General features: G+C 40.2%; 1 protein-coding gene across 3 annotated transcripts in view; it reads right to left on the bottom strand.

Moving 5' to 3' along the window:
- The window catches only part of TPK1 (thiamin pyrophosphokinase 1), a 151,340-nt gene that overhangs the window by 108,017 nt on the left and 27,854 nt on the right, over window positions 1-15,469 (bottom strand). For all 3 annotated transcript variants that reach the window (XM_066362946.1, XM_066362947.1, XM_066362948.1), the window contains one exon: window positions 6,709-6,780. In XM_066362946.1, coding sequence (XP_066219043.1) covers window positions 6,709-6,780 — 72 coding nt within the window. The remainder of the gene's footprint in view (window positions 1-6,708; window positions 6,781-15,469) is intronic.

Below are 15,469 nucleotides of genomic sequence, written 5' to 3' on the forward strand. Positions count from 1 at the left end.
ACCAATAATACAGCGCATCTACCTTTTCACGTGCATATTGGCTGTCCCTATATCTTTGTTGGAAATCTGTCCATTTAGATCCTTTGCACCTTTGTTTACTGGGTCATTTATCATCTTACTGGGTTGTAAGAGTTCTCTCTGCATTCCAGGCAGGTTCTCTCCAACAGTCTCTGATGGCCCACAGCATGCACGGTGCTGTATTCAGCACTGACGTACCAGACAATAGCCAAAAACCTTACCCCCATAAAAGGTAAGAGTCTACTTGTAAAGGCAACACACATTAGAGTAAGGATGGTACAGAAATGTTGAACCTAAAAGCCTAGGGAATCAGAGGTTGGTCCTGTAGGCAATGGTGACACCTTCAAAGCTTCTGAGTAGGGAGAGTAAGAACCTATGGAATGAATCCAGAGATGAACAGGAAAGATAGAAAGAGGAAGCCACCAGAGGGAGGCACATTATTCTGAGATCAGCCAACACTGACTAGGACAGGATCAGTATCTAGAAGAGATTAGTTGTGGTAGGAGAAAAGAATGGATAAGCACCAGTCAAGAAAAAAACTGACAACCCTGGTAAAAGATCTAAGACTGAAAAAAAAAAGGGAAGGGGGGGATGGAGAATGGCTTCAAATAATGCATCTTAGTGAACAGCAAAGAAAGGTTAGTCCACAGAAATCTCCATTTTAAGAGAACGATGAGGTAGTTTCAAATTCGTTGAGTAACAGATATACATAGAAACATCCAGTGGTGAATATACTTCAGGCCAAGAATAACAGAGCTGGTGTCAGCAATGTGAAAACAAATCGTAATCCGATATGGAAAGTTAGCAACTAAAACAATTCTGTGCGATGCAAACCACCCCTCCCCCCATGCAAAACTTCCATACTGTTTAATTAAAATGACCAATTGCTGTTCTCCAAGCAACATTATAAAACAGAACTGGCGAGTTGCAGGGAAGGAGGTAATACACAGTTGAAAAGCACTGGTTTAGGCACAGACTATAGGTAGTAAAAAAGTTGAAAGCACACTAGTAAACATGAAGAAATACTAAAATACAGCCTCCATCCCTGACATTAGAGTGACCACTCAAGTCCTGAGGAATCAAGTCCTGATTACTCCCCATGATCGCTATCCTTACAGTGCTAACGGATCTAAATCTCCTGAAAATTTCTCTCACATTATTTGATACTATATAATTTTTATCACCCAAAGGTCTAAGGAACATTGGTTCATACATCCTTATAAAATCTGTTCAGGAAAGATGTCGTTTCCCTGAGACAATAAAATAAGAACTAAAGGAATTTCTGAAATTGGAAGATGCTCTCTATATCATCCAGATGTGGGAATTTAGTTTTTGTTGTTTAGGCATATTGAAAAATATATATTTGTGTTTTCCCTTCACAATATTGGTTACCTGCAGACTTATTTTCTAGATACTGATGGGTCAAGATAGATTTTCCAATTCTTTAATTTTCTTCAGTATTAACATAATTATTTATTAGTTTATTTGACAAAGTTCCCAACAGCTACTTCAAAACTTGAAAGTTCCTCTATCATCTATTATATCATTTAAGGTTCCAAATAACAAGGGGAGTAAATAAAAATGGACAAGAATCACACAAATTTGGAGAAACCAGTCAGAAATACAACCAATTTCACAAGTTAATAACAAATAAAAGCACATCTGATTACCAATGTTGTAAGAAGATGAGAGTTAAGAGGTAAACATGGATTAGCTTGTTTTGGAGAAATGTTTCTTCTCTCTTTTATTTATGGTACCAGAGCAGAAAATGTGCTCTTTCGAGAGGTCAAATGAAATAAAGATAACAATGGTATCCAACTAGTCAGTCAAGGGTGATATAACCTCCCAGTTCAATGAGCCAAACATCAATTAGATGTGGGCTAATGACTGTCCTAACACAGCAGGAGCACTGGTAATAACAAGTTCAGCGATAAACACTCTCTTCCACACATATTTTAAAGTTCATTCAACTTTACAATTTTTAATTGCATAATTGTAAATAACTTGCTATTTATCTCTGTAGCTATTCCTCACTTATTTTGCTGACGTATTTATTATTGGTTTGCTTTAAAAGAAGTTGCAGAACTAGATTGGTAGCATTCATTAAATGCTACCAATGAAAGAGCAGGATTTCAACCAACTGTTAGTAATGTTTACTTGTACATGAAATGCTACTAAAATTTACTGAAGTGACACTATCCATTCAACAGGATACATTTCCTTTCATTTTGATTCAGACTGAATATGAAGCAGGTAAAAATACAGTTGGGTCAATTTTCAAAAATAAGTGAGTTCAGGAGTCTACAAGTTCAAGATAAAGGTGTCAGCAGGGGATCCCTCCTTAGCCTCTCCCCCTGGCTTACAGACCGCTGTATCCTCACAGGGCCATTCCTCAAGGGGTGCCATCCCTGGCACCTCTTCTTACAACCTATTGCATTAGGACCCCACCCTATGACACCATTTAATTAAATCACCTCTCTAACGGTGCCATCTCCAAATACTGTCACTTGGGGCTTGGGGCTTCAACATATGATTGGGGGTGAAAACAATTCAGTCCATAACAATACCAGACTTTTACTTGCAGGGAGTATAGTGACACATGCAGACAGTGGGACTGCACACCGGACACTGGGCTGTAAAATACTTTGAGAACAAGGCCCACATCTACCTCACTGGGACCCAAACCCTGCACACCACTCAACACAGATAGGGCTCAAAAATCATAGATTAAATAACAAAATAAAATGGAATTTTTTTTTGCATCTCAGTAAACATATTAAGTGATGTAATCCTGTGAAACTTGATATTTAAAACTGACTCTTCTCTTTTAGAGTTTCACGTGCAACATCTCATAGAAAGTGCCATGGAATTAGGAAGCACAGCAGAAGATTTATAAGTGCATTTCAAATATAAAATACTCGAAATTTTGGAGCAATTCCGTGAATGCCCTGTAATACTAAGATTAATAAAACAGAAAAGCACAGGAGAGAACCCTGAGAAAGAAAGTAACATGGGAGTCCTTATTACCTGGAAATAAATGTATAATAATGCCCAGAATGAGAAAAGATCTAATTTGGTAGAAATGCACCACCATCTTGGGGATGGGAGCAGCAGAATGTGTCTCTGGCCTCATATCAAACAACACATATTTCGTTCGGCACCACTAATAAATTAAATGTCTCCAATATTGAAGTAATCTCTTTACCGTCCCTGAGTGTTTCTGTGTGGCTGGTGTAGCTCTTTTCTCCCAGCCTTATTTACAGGGACTGCAGCTCCTATGTGACTGTTCTTGCTTAATGGACTTGAACCAAGTATGCAAATTGCTCATCAGATCTTTGGCTCAATGTTCTCTTAAATGTGCTTAAAGCATAAGTTCTGTGAAACCCGAAGCACAGAAAATGACAAAAGTAGTGTCGATTTGGTAGTTCAGTAAACTGCGATAAGCCTAACTATTATTGGCATCTTAAGTCTAACGACTGAGCTGCTCATCACTAGAGCAGATGCCTCCCAGATCATCCTAACTGAAATTTCAGTATCCTAAAACCTAGAATTTTCCAAGCTAATGTTCCTGCTGGGTCTTTGCAGGGATGCATTTAAATGACAAAAGTATACAGGATACTCTATCCAGGTAGTCCTAATCAGCAAATCCTTAAAGACTAAACTCAACATAACTACATAGCAAAGAAGCCTCCTTAGATGGTCTCACTGTCTCACTTCTATGGAGATGATGCCCTCAGATGTGTCAAACAATTCACACTGAGTGTGTTCTACTGGATATGTTTAAAAACAGGGTATTTCCTCCCCCTAGAGTTCCTCCTCCTACCAGCTTAAACAACTGGTTTACCCTCCGATTCTCCCTGCGTGCCCCATTCAGCTTGACCCAAACATCACCAGGAAACTCTAGGTGTAGAAAGAAGGAGCAGGCACAGACATCACACTGTATCTTGTGTCTCCCAGGGGTGCCTTCTTTCCAAAGACCCCAAGTAGCTATGACCTAAACCTCACAGCTCAGGGAGGTTCAGCTTCCTCCAAAGACCAGCACTGCCAGAAATGTTCCAGTGGTGTTTTCCATCTGTAATTATACACAAGGAGTGACCAGGGAGATCTTCTTTAACTCACGTGTAGTCAATTAACTAGCACAACCTTGAGTAAACACTCAGATGAAATCCTGAAACGGTGTATTCTAAGGGAGAAGCCACTAAGGCATGTGGGACAAAAACGGAACAGACACACAAATGCTTCTCTACCACAAAGGAGTACATGCAGCCTAAACTTGTAAGCGGAGCCAGGATAAAAACCAGTTTCCAGATTCCTACAGGTCTGACGGGCCTCTCCAGCGTGGGAGGAAATGAAGGTGGACTACGTCACCTTCCGCGACTGCGTCTCCATCCACAGCCTGCTCTTTCAGGAAATACCTCCACTCGCTGCAGAAACCCCAATCCACTGAGCTGCATCCTACTTTCTTCTGGCCTCTCTCGGAAAAAATGAAAAAGTGCCTTTTCTTGGAAGAAGAGAGACACAAACATAAAACCACAGCTTCTGATACTAGAATCACAAAAGCGCTATTCCCTTTCCTTGGTGTTTATTAACAGATCTGCTTTTTGTGGGAATTAATGGACCCCGAATGCAGATTATCCCAGAGGTATATGGGAGAGAAGTTCAGGAACATTCTTTCGGAAATGCGAATTTTCTAACCAATTCCATCCATTTGATACCTTAGCTACCTTCCCTTCTCTCCACATATGTGTGTATATAGACTGACCAAGTGATCATTTTGTATGCAAATCAAATGGTTAGTTGGTGTCTGCCAGGCATGGGAATTTTTCAAATCAAAACCTCTTCAGGAAAACTGCCCTGGCCGGTTGGCTCAGTGGTAGAGCGTCGGCCTGGTGTGCGGGGGACCCGGGTTCGATTCCCGGCCGGGGCACATAGGAGAAGCGCCCATTTGCTTCTCCACCTCCACCCCCTCCTTCCTCTCTGTCTCTCTCTTCCCCTCCCGCAGCCAAGGCTCCATTGGAGCAAAGATGGCCCGGGCGCTGGGGATGGCTCCTTGGCCTCTGCCCCAGGCGCTAGAGTGGCTCTGGTCGTGGCAGAGCGACGCCCCGGAGGAGCAGAGCATCGCCCCCTGGTGGGCGTGCCGGGTGGATCCCAGTCGGGCGCATGCGGGAGTCTGTCTGACTGTCTCTCCCCGTTTCCAGCTTCAGAAAAAAAAAAAAAAAAACCTCTTTGGAAAACTAAGGAAATGAACTTCTTTCAGCTAAAAAAACCTACACCATCTCATACCCTGTGCAAAATAGGACCCTTCACCCCTCAAACATGAGACTTCTTAAGATGTAGTTTTTATTTTCCAAGGTTCCTAACAGATTCTATCAGTGGTTATTTTGTCTCTAACATTTGAGACAAAACACAGTTGTTCACACACTTTCCTAAAAATATAATAAAACCTGATAGAAGTTCAGAGAAAAATGAATGTATCTACAGTTCTTTGATGTTAGCAATAGGAACATATTAAATTCACTCTTTCACTTACTCTAATTAGTAAGCAATTAGGTGCCAGTCACATTCTAGGCACTAGAGATAAGGTGACAAAAAGACCTAACATCTTTATAGCACTCTAAAAACCACCTAATTACAAGCAAGCAAGCAAGCAGGAAGTGCACTGGAAGATTAGTTAATGGTTAAACAATTTTCCAACTTTGAGGGCCATGTTCGTACAAATACAATGTGAAATTTTAAGTTGGCTAACTTAAAGATGGACACATTTAGAATATCATGAGTTTTCATCATAGTCGTATAGGACAAGAAAAATTCGTCATACAAAATCTGTGATGATTTATTCCCTCTAAGATCTGCACAACCTCTGTCCACTGATTAGGCTTGTTACAAAACATCTTCATTCTGAGACACATAACCTTAGTGTTGAGAATACTCAAATATTCTGCAGTGATGAGAGAGGATAAAGAATAGGCATCAATACATTGAGAATCAAGTTCTTCTGCCTATCTATTATTTGCCCTAAAACTTACACTGGTAACTGAGCAGAAGTAACCCTTTGGAAAACAACAACAACAACAAGAAACTTCAAGATTTCATGGGAGAGCAGAGTTTCAGAACAGCAAATGATATTTAATATTATTTCCTAGGCTGGAGTTCATGATATAAAAGTCAAAGAATAACAAATAGTTAAGAAAGCCAGTTTCTTACATGAAACCTCACAGAAGTATTAATTCTGCAAAACTAGTCTGTTTTTAACTCTATTTTTCAGCATCCCTGGAGTTTCTAATATACTGGTGGCAGATCTTGTTTAATTTTGCAAATCTGGTCACCCTGCAGATATCTCATTATTGGAAGCTGGGAAGACGGAGACTTGAGATGCCTTTTGTTGTCACTGTGCCAAAAATATTTGCACTGGAACTAAGAGTTGTTGAGGACTCAGGATTAACATCCACTCAGTAGTTCTGAAATACACTGAGTGATGCTACTTGGGGGTCCCATGCTGAGGAAACCACATATATAAACAAGTTAACAGACAAGCAATAATAGATTCTTCTGAAAATTCAATAACTAAGTCACCTTATTTTGAAAATCACTTTTTGCTATTATGTTTTGGTTCTGAGATATTTAATAGTCATGTTACTCAATCCCAAATAGAGTAGAAAGCTAAGAACTATACACAGTAATTAAGATTACCTTTGCTCCAAAGATGACGGAAACTTTTGTCCAAAGGCTGATTCAGAATCACAAGGCAATATTTCAAGTTTCCTATGGAAAAAAGAGATAATAAGTAGGTAAACTGAGTCTACTGTTTCCTGCATTTGTGTCCGGAACCATATTTTACAGGTCCAGATCATCAACCCACACGGCAGAACTGATCACTTGTACCTCCCAGTGGTGGCTCCTAACAGCCTTCAAATACAATCTAGCCAGCATTGACAAGAATTTAGCAGAGGGAGGGCAAAGTGAGGGGGGGGGGGAAGGGAGGGAGGCAGGCAGGCAGGAAGGTTATTAAAAGATATGAACTTTGGATTTATATCAGTTATCACAAATGATAACCTTTAGGTATACGGAGTGGAGGATCTCAACCTCACTGTGTGTCAGTCACAGAGCTGCATCCCTAGAGACTCTGATCAATGTTCCTGAATTCAGCCTGCGCATCATAATTTTTTAAAAGCACCATAAGAGAGCCCAGCAGGTTACCAAAGCTGAGAACCTGCTGTGGTACCTTAAAATATTAACTAATGACTGTGGAAAGCTATCATAAACAGCAATATTATTTTTAAATACTGTTCAATTTTATCTTTTCCCTTTTAATTATTGTTTTGTGGGAAAAAAATATGTATAGCATACCATAAAAATTATGTTGTTTCTTTAATAAAACATAAATGGTTTAACTAATATGTTATCAAATTTTTTTAAAAGAAAAGAATTAAAGACCAGTACTTTAATGAAAACACTTTAAAATGAAGCACAACTTATAATAGAAAAAAAATGTACTGAAGTGCATTAGCAAGTTATCAATAGTTTATGATCTCTGTTCAAAATATATATATATTATATATATGGAACTCAGATAAAATCATTATAGCCAAAACACATGCCAGTTGTTATATATAAAATAATTATTTTGTTAGAGGACCAAAAACCATTATTATGAATTTCTCATCCCTGAAAGTATTTCAATTAAGTAATGTAAACCGTAGGGCACAGAGTTTTATTTTCATATTGTACAACCTTTATATATAAGAGGATATTTTTTCTAGTGTGCTCTGGGAAATCAAAACTGTCAAGCCAATTTTTCCTCTGCGGAAATTAATTGTATGTGGACAAAGCAGCGCTTTAAAAACTCTGAACAAATATTCCATACCAAAGTCTATTAAAATGATCGAATTACCAATAGACTTAAGAATTTGTAAGTCATATAAAAAATTGCTTCTGAGAAAGTGAACACAGACACAAACAGGTATTTCTCTGCAAAATCTCTCTGGTCCCCCCACACCAAGGGTAATTATTTGATATACCCTAGAGATACCCCACCCACTGGCCACACATCCTGGTCTAGATGATACATTAGATCAGGGGTCGGGAACCTATGGCTCGTGAGCCAGATGTGGCTCTTTTGATGGCTGCATCTGGCTCGCAGACAAATCTTTAATACAAATAATAATAACATTAAAAATATAAAACATTCTCATTTATTACAATCCATTCATTTCCTACCGCTCATGTTCATGGTTGCAGGTGGCTGAAGCCAATCACAGCTGTCCTCCGGGACAACACCAAATTTTTATTGGATAATGTATAATGTACACGGGTCGTTGTATGGCTCTCATGAAATTACATTTTATAATATGTGGCGTTCATGGCTCTCTCAGCCAAAAAAGGTTCCCAACCCCTGCATTAGATGGTCACTCTACTCTACACCATCTTCAGACACTATCTCTGTCTCAATCTTCAGGAAAACCCACTTCAATGAGGTTTTCATCCCACTACTTCCTGAACTACTATCAGGGTCATTGATGACCTGCTATTGTAGAAGTCAAGGGCTATATCTCAATTGTCACCTTGGCCAACACAGCTCACTAGCAAAACAGAGCACATCACTTTCTGCACCGTTCCTTCTTGAATCACGGTCTTCCTTCAACTGCTTGGAAACCATTCTTTGTTGGCTCTCTTCATATCTGTCTGGCCACTCCTTCTCAGTCTCCATTTTCACTTCTCATCTGAGCAGAAAGCCCTCAATAAAGACTGAATAAATGTCGAGCACCCCCAGCTTCTAATCCAGAAGTACTCTAGGTGTCTCTCCTGGGGCTTTTCTCTATCAGTCTATATTGACTACCAAGTACTGCCCTCTAGACTCATGGGCACAAATACCATGCATAATGATGGCTTCCATATTCATGTCTCCAACCTGAGGCTTTCCCCTGCAAACTCCAGAACTGGGTTTCATTGCTTCCTCAGCAGCTCCACTTGGATATGTAACAGACACCTCAAACTTAACATGCCCGGAATGAAAGAAAAATCTTAAAGAAAGAGGAGATGGTCCATAGGAGTCCAACCATATGATTAGTTTGGAAATATTTCCTGTGAGAACAGATTAAGCCTTTTTAAGCTAAATGGCTGTCTATATTAACTACCCATTTAAGAAGAAAGAAATCCATGTAACGACAGTGAGCCCCCAAAACATGGACAAATATCTAGTTATCATTATTCAACCACTGAGGTTGAAAGCATAATAGATTCTGAAAGGTTAAGTCAATTTCCATCTAAGATCATTACCTCCCATGATGCAACAGAAATGGGTCTGTCCAAGTTTGGTAATCCTAATATGATATAAAACTATGTCACTGCGAACAAACTGCCCCAATAAATTTTCACAGGCATCCACATATGATAGAAAGGCAGGTTAGTTCATAAAAAAGAATTTTTTGTATTTCACAACCTAGTAAGCCTTTATCGTGTAAGAAGTAGAGAGCACAGGGGGTGGAGGTTAAGTCTGACAAAGTTTTGAGTCTTTCTTGACATAAAAGGAGAAGACTATATACCAAGAAACATTTTCTTTACCCTTGCAAAGGTTAGCCATCTCATTGTTCCCAATAAACACATCCTCACTAAAACCCAAATGGAAGAAGCCGAGTTCTTTACCTCGACCCACTGACACCTCCCAAGTTGCTGGCAGAGTTCAAAGCTGCTCTGTCAGCTGTCTGAGCTCTGGGGACCTGGGCCACAATAAACTGTTTCCTGTCAGTCAAGAAAATCAATCCCTGCCTAGCAAACTGTAGACGCAATGTCATAACCTTAAGGGTTCATCATAAAGGACTAAAAAATTATAGCCCATCACTCTAGTTTTGACACATTGACAGCCTGGCCCACAATAATGCTCACACTTGAGAAGTTGGTTTAAAAATGCTTTTTGAAGGCAGAATGCATCAAGGTTTGGCAAGTGCTTCTAAAACAAAGAGAAAGTCCTCCCTTTCCTCCTTAGGCTACTCCTGTAAGCTCTAGCCATGTCTGACCACCTGAAAAGGCGCAGGGTCCCTCCCACTGCCCAGCACAGGAGGGTTAGAGAGGTTCATCACGCCAGCACACTCTCCCTTCTGCACACCTCCCAGTGGGGCATGGCTGGGTACAGGGAGGAGTGTTTTGCGTGGGTTTTGCAGGTTTGGGGCTTCACGTGTAACAACTCTATGAATGTATAATATTCATTTTTATATAAAAATAATGTATAATATTCTGTTTTAATATTCCTTGAACAGAATTTTGATTCAAGAATTATACCAATATTTATAATCAATATAAGTTGACATTAAGCTGAACTGGGACACAGAGCACAGACTGATGTTCTCTGAGACCTACAATTTGTTAGGAGAAAACAACTGGCTCTATTTGGAATTTCAGAGTTTACTAAGCACGTTCAACTGCCTTCTGAAATGGACACTGATTCCATAGCACACCACCTTAGGGTCACAAGACTTCTGAGAAGAAGAGGAGGAAGAGGAAAAGGAGGAGGAAGTGAGAAGGAAGAGGTGGAGGAAGAGGAGGAAGAAGAAGAAGAGGAGGAGGAAGAGGAAGGGGAAGAAGAAGAGGAAGAAGAGGAAGAAGTGGAGGAAGGGGAAGAAGTAGAAGAAGAATACATAGATTTAAATTAAAAATAACTGTACTGTGAATTCTGGTCACATACACATGATTCCGTCATACCAAGAGTAGAAGCCACACTGGAGGAAATCTTACTAAACTCAGGGTTGGTGGACATTTTTATCTTGGGCACTATAGGTTTCTCGTTTACTGCTTTCTTTTTTTTTTTTTCCATAGAATAAATATACACAAAATAGTCTGTAAGCCAAGATAGCCAAGGGTTTGTTTTTAATAGAAAAATAATGGAAACAACCCACTAACACAGGACTGGACTATGTCTCATGCAGAACAGTTCCACATGCTCTAACATGGGAAAATCTTCAAGATAAAAATAAGTGGAAAAAGCAAGATGCAAACACTGAAGAAGATAGTTAACAATCTTTAAATATCACATTGGAATACAACAAGGACTCAGTAAAATAACAGGTTATTTGGGTTTCAGAGTGAATATTAAAAACAGATAATTTGTGAAACTCTATCTAATGTTTTTTCCTCCAAGAATCACTAAGTAACTTATTCTAATTAAACTGAGTAAATTTTAAAGTTGTTTTTGTTTGTTTTTTAAGAAGCCAGGGAAAGAACTTAGGACAGAATTCTCAGGACAGCCAAGGGAGGAAGAAGAAACTCACTCTACTTTAAAGACCAAAATAGAGTTTTTCCTCCACTGAAACGTGTTGGAGAGAACTCAGAAAACATTTAGTCTTCAAAGCTTAAGGAAATACTTTTAGAAATCAGTGTTATGCTTAAGAATTCTATTAGCATTTTCCTACTTCTCTCACATAGAGCATTTCTTTTCATCAAGGGTTATCAGACATGAACTTGGAAAAAGCTGTCACATGATAAAGCCAATTACTTTAGAGAATGGGAATGGAAATGAGGAGGGGAGAGGGAAATTGTTCACTTTTTCTGTATTTGCCTTTGTTTCATATAAGTGCTCAAATCAAGTCTGTGTTTGCTACATTTAAAAGCTTTTTTTTAAAGGTTAGAAAGGGGAATTTGTAAGCAAATTCATTAATTGTTCTCACCTGTAAACCCCAGTATTTAATTCTTTCTGCTAATAGTTACACACTTTTCCTTTAAAAACAGTTTGAATACTTCATATGTAGAAGAAAATAAGTTACTCACCCACTCTCTCTTCAAATTTTCACCTAGGCCCAGGCACAAAGGAGTCATGAATATCTGTTTCTAACTTGGACTTTAAAAATATTCACTGTGCTGTTTCCGGTGATCACTGAAACAGTTACCCCCAAAAGTACACATACACTCATGCACAGAAACCTAGAACATTCTAAAAGCATGGTTAGATCTCTTCCCAATTAATCTTCAAGACTTTCTATGTTTTTACAAAGTTATTTCCAATGTCACCATACCTTGTTAGAACAAAAACACAATCTTAGAACACAACTGAGATAGAGTGTGGGGTCAAACGGCTGTAATGATAAGGGGTAGGGACTGTCACGCAGATACTAAGACCAACTCCCAATGGGTTTATGGCTCAGAGCCAGCAAAGACCAGCTGGGATCCAACATGGCGACTAATGTCACCTTGAGGTAACCCCTGCCCTCATGGTAATCCATCAGCATCCTAAACGACACATCCCAGCCTCCCATGATTGAAATGGAAAGCCCATCTGAAAACACAAAACAGCCAAGAGGGCTCGCCCCCTTTTCAGTCCCTACTGCTTTCCTGGAAAGAATCCTGGATGCTCCTCCCCTTATTGACGGCCCCCTCCCTCCACTAAATGAGCCTCAACTAAAGCAGTGACTGCCCCCAGGGAGGGTCTGCTCTGGAGGTGAAGTAGCCCACCCTGTCTCACTGTCTCACTGGTAAACATACCTTCATGTTCAACTCTCTGTTGGTTCATGTGTCAGTTCTTTCCTGAGGAAAGCCAAGAACCCTCAGTGGGTCGGACCTTCCAGTCCCCAACCCCCAGAAAGCCTGCATCACAATAAGCTCAACGTACTGTCCCCTAAGTCAGTTTTTCAACTGTTTCTCAGTGTGCCGTGAGACATGGTCAAGTGTGAGTATAAATACATTTAGAAACTATATTATTAACTATATGTATAATATGTACTGTGTTAGAGTGTCATTTTGTGTCATTTTGGTAGGTGGTGTGCCCCAGGATTTTGTAAATGTAAAAAATGTGCCGCAGCTCAAAAAAGGTTGAAAATCACTGCCCTAAGTTAATGCATATGACCCATTTCTAACTCAGCTATAAACTGAATTCTATTCCTATGGCATTTGTTATAAAGTCAGACATTGATTCTCAAGCTGGGGGAAGGAAAACTCCAAAGACTTAAAGGCCCAGTTAATCAGTAAAGCTTGTAATTGAGTTGCAATTACATGGCTGGAAGGTTTCTGTCTGAGCTGGACCCACCCCCACCCCCACGCGCACCCAGAGATGACATGGGCAGAAGGGAATACAATGGCTCTTTCCTCCCCTTTCCCTAGCAGGACACACATAAAATAGTTGTCATACCCTGGGCACATGTCCATGAGCCAGACTATAACTTTACTCTTTCTATACTTTTAAAGGAAGCATATCAGAATGCAAAAGTACCAAAAACGTTATAAGGTAGACACATTAGCAAACTTATACTGTGAATCACTGGTCCAAAGAGCTAAGCGTGGGGCAAAACCCTGGTTTCTAGCCTTTGCCAATTTCCATGCTGCCAACACCCCACGTGGCCATCTCCAAGCTAACAAATGGCTCTCCAATCTCCTGAGTATTTAGCATCAGCCGGGGAACTTCTTTAGCAACAACTGGTTTGAAATAAAATAATAATGCCTTGGACATTATTTCTAGTAACTTTTAATAGAGAAAATGCAGTCTTTAGTTCTTGACTGTACATAAATAAAATTTTAATAATCACTGTTATCTTAAAATGCCATTAGAATAAAGAAGTCATTACTCCAGGGGAACAGAGGCCAGGGGCACAGAAGGCCCACCCCAGCAGTGGCAAAGGTGGGTACGAATGCCCTGGGCAGAAACAGTGGGGCACTCTGGGCAGAGAAAGCACCGTCTGCAAAAGAGGGTCAAACAAAAGAGGGTAAAGCACACGCTAAAAATTTGTAGGCTGTTGTGAAGGTGAGAGAAGAGTTAAAGTAACTAAAGAAAGAGGCGGTTCCATTCCAGAGGATATAATGTCTTGGTAACCCAGGTAAGCAAGTCTTGGAGAACAGGAAATTTAAGAACAACCAATCACAAACAGCCAATGAAGGCAATCACTTACGCTGTAACCAATCAAATAATTTCCTCGCAGGCTTCTGGAGTCTGCCCTGAAAAGTCCCTCCCCGGAATACCCCTAAGTGGCCTGGGCACGGCTCTGCCCGATTCAAAGAGATGTTTGTTCAAATCAACTCTTGAAAAATTGAATGTGCCTCAGTTTATTATTATTATTTTTAAACAAAGATAATGGCAAGAGAAAAAGCTAGAGAGGAGGCACACAGTGGAATATATTTTAGACCATTTTAAGTAATGATCACTAGCTTACCCTCCTTGCCCCTGTCAATGTCAGCCAGAGACTCTAAAGAATTGAGTAATTGATTTTGCTTTTTCATCTCCGTTCTGATAGGGCTATTATTGGCCTGATTGCTTAAAGAAAGTCAAGGTGTTCCAGATGGCTGTGAGACTGCGAATGTCTTCAGGCTTGACATACGAAAATTAAAATGAAATCATTTTTAACGTTATTTTTGTTAATGAACTCATGCTCTTCAGCATGATGGCTTCAGCAAGTAGGACTTCTAACATTACAGACTTCTCAAGTGAGCTAAAAGGAACGTGTGACTAGGATTATGAATAGGAGCTAAAGGAGACAGGTTAACTCTGCCCCTGAAGGTTAAAGCCGAAGGATTTATGCCATTAGCCTCTGTGTCCTTAGTGCCTGCACAGCAAGCTGTCACCAGAGCCTCCTGGCAGCTCCCTCCTCTGAGGCTGATGAACCAGGAGCTAGAGGGAGAGGGGGAGAGGAGATCACCGTGCTCTCTCCTCCCAGGCACTGTCGGCCCAGAAAGAACAATAAGGAGCTGTTATTTTATTAAACAGCAAGTCACACTGTTACATAAACTGGGTGTTACAACAACATCTTATACAGTAAGGCAACACCCGAGTGCTCACTATGTATCAAGTATTGACATCTGCCCCTCTAGGGAAGAAGCTCAGAGGGGAGGGGACTTGTCATCCCCTAGTCACGGATGTACCCTCACTGCCAAGCACAGACCACATGCTCAGCACTGAGCATCACTGGATACAAGGATAACAAGAAAGGCACAAGTTATAAACTGAAGTAGTGGATGTGCACTATATCACTGCATCCCTACAAATAATGGGGAAACTCTATTACTTTTTCCATTGTGCCAAAGAAAAAAATTAGAAAGCGTGAGAAGCAAGATAATTTACCGAATGGCAGAACAAAGGTAGACTCCCACCAAAGTCCCTGGAGGAGGCCTCCTCCATTACCTGATGCTGATTCCTACTTATTACTACACTCATGCAAACCCAGAGGCTGAGGTCTGGAGTCTGATTCAGCATAAAACTCAGCAAAGTGGAAGATTTTCATGAACCCGTCAATAACCACTGTGTTTCCAGAAGAAGAACAGGCTGTTCCTGATCCTTGAAGAAACCAAGAGCGGGTGGGAAAATGAAAGAAATCTCAGGACAAAAAGCAATTCAGGTGGAGATTTCATCGTTTAAAAGTCCTGCTATGGGGTCATGAAAAAGAAGGGAATATTATTTTTTGCGACAACATGGATGGACCTGGAAACTATTATGTTAAGTGAAATAAGCCAGGCAGAAAAATAAATGTATCATATGACCTCA

The sequence above is a fragment of the Saccopteryx leptura genome, chromosome 2 (genome assembly GCF_036850995.1).
Source record: "Saccopteryx leptura isolate mSacLep1 chromosome 2, mSacLep1_pri_phased_curated, whole genome shotgun sequence".
NCBI lineage: Eukaryota > Metazoa > Chordata > Mammalia > Chiroptera > Emballonuridae > Saccopteryx > Saccopteryx leptura.